The sequence below is a fragment of the Pavona decussata genome, unplaced genomic scaffold (assembly GCF_977016875.1).
Source record: "Pavona decussata unplaced genomic scaffold, jaPavDecu1.1 SCAFFOLD_170, whole genome shotgun sequence".
Classification (NCBI taxonomy): domain Eukaryota; kingdom Metazoa; phylum Cnidaria; class Anthozoa; order Scleractinia; family Agariciidae; genus Pavona; species Pavona decussata.
In genome coordinates, this window is record NW_028145581.1 from 1,092,501 (window position 1) to 1,099,291 (window position 6,791).

Here is a 6,791-nt window from a genome sequence, read left to right on the forward strand (position 1 = left end):
GTACCCTTCAGAAAAGAACCAGTGTACCTCGGTAATGATGTCATGAAGAAATCGGAATGGGGGCTTGCTCAGCAATTTCTCCGTTAGAGGAGGCTTCTTTATGACCTTTCCTAACGTGTCTTGCGTTTTCTTGGCTATTTTAGAATCCATGAGTGGTTCTTCTTTACTGCTACCCTAGCAAGATTACCAACAACTGCAGAAAATTGAGCGAAATGCTAAATTGTTTTCCGATGATTTGCCGCCATGATTGGAGCAGTTTTTGATGGGGAATGTAACACAGACCATAATGCAACTCGGCTTAGCGGGTTCGGCATACATCGATTTTTACGCGGGATGCCCTGAGGGCAGACCGTGTCTAAAAATTGGGCTCGGTATCTTTTCTTTTTTTCTTTTTTTTTTTCCCCTTCATGGTAGCCTCAAATTTGCACATTAAAGGCCCACATTCACCCAAGATGTATTGCGCGCCGAGGAACAGTTTTCATATATGAAACCCCCCCCCCCCCCCACATTTTATTTGAGTGGGAGTCGAGTGAGAAAGCAATAAGCGATCACGAATATTCTTTCCCTCCAGCACGAGTCGTAAAGGAAACCCGCATGAACCGCTTGAGTTCGTACAGCCAATAAGATCACGCGTTTGAGCAATACAGGATTTCAAAACAAAAACAAACGACCGCAATGACTCTTGGGTGAAGGTGGGCCTTTTGTTCTGATTAGAGACTTTAGGCATCGACGACGGGAACGGCAACGGCGACGGAAAAACCGAGGAAAGACTGAGGAGAGGACGCAGTTGCGTCGCGAAATTGGAAACAGTTAAGCAGGCGCAATACGACGACAGCTTCCCTCGAAGAGGATTAAATAGGATGGGCGCTTTCCATTCACCAAAAATTTTCGATTTGAATTTTCGGGAATTTCGGTCTCGAATGGAACGGGCTTATTCTCGGTCGGTTTCCACTTTTCGGGAACAGCTGAAAAGGTTGTCCTAAATTGTCGAAAATCTTTTCCGGAAAAGATGCTGTTCCGTTCGATTCCCACCCGAAATTTTCGAAAATTTCGTCGAATTGAAAGCACCCATCAAGTTTTCGTTAAAAGAAGTCAGAAATCGATTTTAATAATGAAATAACCGATGGAGAATTTTTACTGCTATTAACGAGAACATGTTTGTCGGAGTTGCAGTTCTCCGATGTAAACAATTCAGACCATTTGATATATTTTTAGATCGTAATAACAATCACCGATATAACTAGAAATAGCGACTAGATTTACATTAATTTACTTCAAATGTTCTGCATCGAAGGCTGGGATTTCAAGAAACACTTTAGCAGTGCGAGCACGCGTGAGAATTTCGTTATCTTTACATCTAAAAATTTGAACTGAAAACTACGATATGACACAGTGGTTTGTGGTTTGGATGCTATTTTGAGCAACATAGACTTTTTATTTTTCTCCAGCTTAAATGTAAATTAAAAGTTCTAGTGTGTCTTGTTTTGAATAAGAAAAAGTAATGTTACACTGACGTTAGAGAGAAACATCGATGATTAGTGTCAGACTCGCAAGTCATTTCTAATTTTGCAGGCATCGTCACTAGCTTTCTGTTTTGAAACAGCCGACTGATGAAGTTATTATAGTTTCCGAAAAAATAAAACAAAAACTCAACGCGTACTTTACCTGCAGTATCCTTAAGTGCCAAGCGATATTAAAAATATCATTTTTTCGGGGCGAAACGAAGGTAAAATATGTGAAATGTTACTCACGTTTTCGGGCAACGCCAAACGAAGCTTTCTCACGTCGGGCCCCGGAACAGAACGTCTGGATATTTCCCGCCAGACATGCGCAATGTGACATTTGGGTTTTCCCTCACAATCTCACGTCGCCGTTGCCGTTCCCGTCGTCGATGCTTAAAGTCTCTATTGTCTTCAACAAAACCGGCCCAATCAAAATCTATTATCGGCGAGAATAACTCCACTGTACGCTACAAAAAAAAAAAAAACACAAAAAAGGCAAGGTTTATATTTGTAAGTGAGCATGCGCATTTTGCTAATTCAATATGGCGTGATGTTCGTGACCTCCGTACTGAGGAAAACAAACGAAACCGAGCAGAAACGTCGACAACGTGAAATAAGGTACTAGATAAGCGAGGAATCGAGGAAGAAAGCGAGAGCGTTTCATTAGATACCGGAACTTCCAAAGGAAAGACTGTTGTTGCTCACGTTACGATGATGACATGGATTACCCCTCCAAGGGAAAGAAACCTCTGGATGAATCCTCAGTCCGATCACTGGTTTAGAATGGCTGGCAGTACCTTCACCCCAGAGCAGCTGTAGCAATGTAACATGCGCAGAACGATCAAATGTTGCCTTCTAGGCAAGCAGGAACGTTTACGCGTTCCATTTCAAGGGCAAGGTGCCGGTTTTCGTCCTTGCCTTACCGATATTTTCAAAAACGGAACAACACCTAAACGTGGTCCCAAAACCGAAAATTAAATTGGCAAGGTCAGGTAGCCTTTGACAGTTTACACCACTCAATTTACCCTTGCCTTGTCTGAGGTGAACATTACCCTTGCCGGTTTTACATCCTTGCCTAGCCGTTTTTTTCTGTAGTGTAAATGGGGTTTTTGTCACGAGGGAAGGGACCCCCTCATCCCTACCTGTGTGACGTCACCTGCATTAAATTCTACTCTCTCCTAGAAGGGATGTTTTTGTCCACTATTGTGGCGGCCATATTGTTTACATGTTTTAGACTCAACCCTCAACGCTTTCAGCACCTGCGAGGGTTTTGGCGACCAAGTCCGAGTTTCTCTGATTTATTTAATTCGTGCTGAATCCGATTCAAAACGCAAAAAGAAAAAACTGGCCGCCTCTGCGCCTATTGAGCTTCATTGTTTCGTAAGTGGCAAAAATTTCAGCATTTTAGATTATGCTAATTGATAATGAACTGAAACACGCTCCAATGTAAAGATATTTTATTTACTTACACAATGGTTGTTCATGATTTTCGTCATAGATGAACTGGGGTGACCAAACATTTATTCAACCATGCGCACCTCAGCTCAAATGGGTTTTTAAATTCTAACGGACATTTCGTTTGCTGCTTTACGTACCGAAAGGACTTAAATTTGGAACGAAAGTTGGTCTCTAAAATGTCAGCCCATGCACTAGTTTCCCAAGAGTTTACCAGACTTTGCCTGGAACTTTCGCGGACAGTTTGTAAGATTCACCTGAAAGGTTTTAGGCATGAAGTGATAGTAAAGACCTCGCGTAAGTGCAAGTCCAAGAGTTGTACCGTTGAAACCCGCCTAAGAATATATATAGGAATATATCATAGCAATGTCTATTGAACAAGGGAGAAAGCTTCCATTTGGTTGATTAATGCAATATAGAGGTGAGTTGCAAACGGATGTCAACAGTTGGATTGCACAGTTTGCCGCTGTTCAAAGCTCGTTTTTCTATCATGCTCTAAAGCCACATAATTTGCTTCCCCCCTCCATTTTCCCGCAAGTATATCAGTTGCGCAACGTGCAACGAGTAGCTTCAAGGTAAAATAAAAAGAGACGAACACAGGAACTGATCGGCGAATCAGAACTCAGCGCGATATTCAAAAGACCCTAATGATTTATAAATCCCTAAACGGCCTCGCTGGATCCTTGCTCCATACACTTTCCGAGTTTAAGCTATTCCATTGCCACGAACCAATTATCTTCGTAATAGTTTTCGCTATAGCGGTGCTGTTCTGTGGAGAAGTCTCGGTCCCTGAAAATGTGAGGCAAGCAGGATCTCTGTATGAATTTAAGAGACGTTTTTATAATTACTATATTAATCACTGAAGGCATTCATGGCCAGGCGTTTTATTAGTAAGTGATTGACATGATATGTGGAGATAGCAATCACAATTCTAGAATGTTTTTTGCATTAGGTTATATCAGTCTGTAACCTGAATTTCCGTGGATAAATAAAGATTATGTTATGTTAATGTAAAATAATTTCATTGTTTACTGTTTAACTTGTTCTTAGACAGTCAAACTCAAAACGCCGATTATATTATCGGGAAAGATTAATGAACTGCAGTGTGTTCACTGCCAACTGCTTGTATTAACTTGTATTTTGGGTATCTTGATTAAAGATTCAGTAACGATTGAAACTTCCAATTTTCCGGAACTTATATTTGTAAAGTTACAGTTAGTAGTCAACACCAAGAAACGATATTCGTTAACGTGGAACTATACTAAAGAGGATTGTTTCTTCATGTTTCTTATTGTCGTTTATTTTTATCCTTTGCTTTAGATAATACGCTGCTGTAAATCTCGAATCAAACAACCTCTTCCACCTACGAAAGAATAAAAAATAACGTGATTTTACACTCGGAAGAGACTTGAGTGATGGCAAATGTAAGTATTAGAACATTATTTATCTATTTAATAAAATCTTAAACCGTGTCGGACTCTGACTTAGCCGGAAAAACTTTAAAACACAACATTTATCAAAAACTTAGAAAAAGACAATTAGCCTGCGAAGCAAGCGATCCCGTACGAACGAATTGTTCCGCATTCTGGGAGGCGCGCCCCACTCCCACCCCCGTCCGCCGATTTTTTGCTCTCGCCCCAATTTTCGCGCGGTCAGAATGCGGAAACTTCGTTCGTACGGGAACGCTTGCTGCGCAGGCTAGCCGAAAATCTTCGGCTTTCGTCGATTTCAAAAAGACTAATAATCGGGTGCTAAACGGCACTTACGAAAGATCACCGAGCAGAGCGAGATAACGAAGATAACAGGGTCCAAAGACAATTTTTACTTCCGCTCTTCAAAACGGGGAAAATTTCGCTTTTCTCTGCCGGGCAATTTTCTGCCTTTTACTTTTTTCTATTGTTCTTTTTGCGCTGTTTACCCCATATTTCCCTAACACGTCGTCTTTTCGTTATCCTGGGTTCCTTATTGTGTCGTATCTCTAACCTAAACCTGCGCAACCTCCAAATTTGTCGTGAGCTTTCTTGTGAGTATTTCGTCTATGATCATCTTGTGTGTAGAGAGCGGTAGACTGCTTGCAGATCCCCTTTTATCTTAAGATCCCTCGAGGGTTGATCATTCCGTCGAAGGCGAGCTACAATAGGGTTGTGAACGAGTAGGGGTTAGGGCGAGACGCTTTCGTCTGGTCCCAATCCTCCTCGTCCCAATTGTTCGAAGCGTGTTTCCACTACACAAACTTTGAGAGCAGGAGGGAGATAGAAACAGATTGCAAGTAAGAAGGGGAAGCAATTCTCATCATTACGATGATGATGATAATAGTAATAATAATAATAATAATATTGTAAATGGTTTGAACCCAGGAGTCATGTCATAAGTACGTAAATTATGATCATCCGGGTGAGCGTAGTCCTGAGAAGGACTGCTTGTGGTGACTTTGACTGACGTTTCGACAACCTGAGCGGAAGTCATCTTCAGAGTCAAGTGAATTGTGGAACGTCAGTAGGTGGTATATACGTGTCTGGTTGTTAACCTGATTGGTCAACGAAGTCCAGATGTTATTGGTCGTTTGTCAGTAAGCCGTGATGTTATTGGCTGTGAAGACTGTAAAAAGTGATTGGTGCGTTTCGATCCGTCTTTTGTTAGGCAAAAAGTCCGTGGGTCTATTGTTAGTAAAATGTCTATTGTTTGTCTGTTTCGTTGTTGTTGTCAATAAGTCGTTTGTATGGTGCAGGTAGTTGTAGGCAACGGTTGAGTGGCGATTGTTCTAAGTTAGTAAACCAGCTTTCCAGAGTGAGTCGTTGATAGTAATTTGTGCAGTAGGTAATGCACTTGGCAGAGTCCCAGTCGATTCTGTGGTTCGTTTGTAAATGGTGCTCAGCAATGTGATTGTTGATATCACCATTTCTAGTTGCTCGTTTGTGTTCAGTCAGTCGTACGTTTAAATTTCTGCCGGTCTCACCAATATAAGTGGCCTGGCAGTCGCAGCATTTGATCTTGTAAACTGCTCCCTGTCTGCGGTTCGGTTCGTCTTTGTCCTTTACTTTCGCCAGTAGTTGTCGTAAAGTGGTTATAGGTTTGTGAGCTACACGGATATTGTAGGGTTGTAGAATCCGTGCGATAGTCTCAGAAGTGCTCCTTACGTAAGGTATAGTTACAGTGGTTACAGGAGTCGCGTTGTTTGTGACGTTAGGTTCAGTGTTCTTGTGAGTGTTACGTCTAACAAAGTCCTTGTTGTAGTTGTTCTTGTTAAAAACGTTGTCTAAGTAGTTGTTTTCGTCTGCGAGTCTGTCAGGTGAGTCACAAACCAGCTGTGCCCGCCTTGTTAAGGTCTGTATAGTCGTTGCTTTGTGAGAAGAAGGGTTGTAGGATGACTGGTCCAGTAGTCCGGCTGTCAGTATGTGTTGGTTTCCTGTAAACCGTAGTACTTAATTTGTTGTCGTTGTTGTTACGGGTAACTAAGCAGTCTAGAAAAGGTATTTTACCATTTTCTTCGATCTCCTTGGTAAACTGTATGTCAGCGTTCTGTCTGTTAAGGTGTTCGTGAAAATCGTCGATTTCGTCTTTGTGTACTGCTGTAAAGGTGTCGTCTACGTACCGTAACCAGAGCGGTAGAGTCCGTTTGTAGGTTGCTAGGGCTTGTTCCTCGATGTTCTGCATGACAATTTCTGCTACAACAACAGAAACTGGTGAGCCCATAGCTGTTCCGTGTAACTGTTTGTAGTGCTTTCCGTTGTACTGGAAGTACGTGGATGTTAAGCAGAGGTTCAGTAAGTCCATTAAGTCATCTGTAGGCAGTGGCAGTTTTGTCGTGGAGTTCTCGATGGCGGTGGAGGGTTT

At 41.9% G+C, this 6,791-nt stretch overlaps 1 protein-coding gene across 2 annotated transcripts in view; it reads right to left on the reverse strand.

The window, feature by feature from the left end:
* The window catches only part of LOC146464035 (TRAF3-interacting protein 1-like), a 19,352-nt gene extending 19,073 nt beyond the window's left edge, over nucleotides 1-279 (reverse strand). For both annotated transcript variants that reach the window (XM_085083793.1, XM_085083792.1), the window contains exon 1: nucleotides 28-279. In XM_085083793.1, the coding sequence (XP_084939919.1) occupies nucleotides 28-150 (123 nt within the window). In that variant the 5' untranslated portion in view covers nucleotides 151-279. The remainder of the gene's footprint in view (nucleotides 1-27) is intronic.
* Nucleotides 280-6,791: the final 6,512 nt, after the last annotated feature.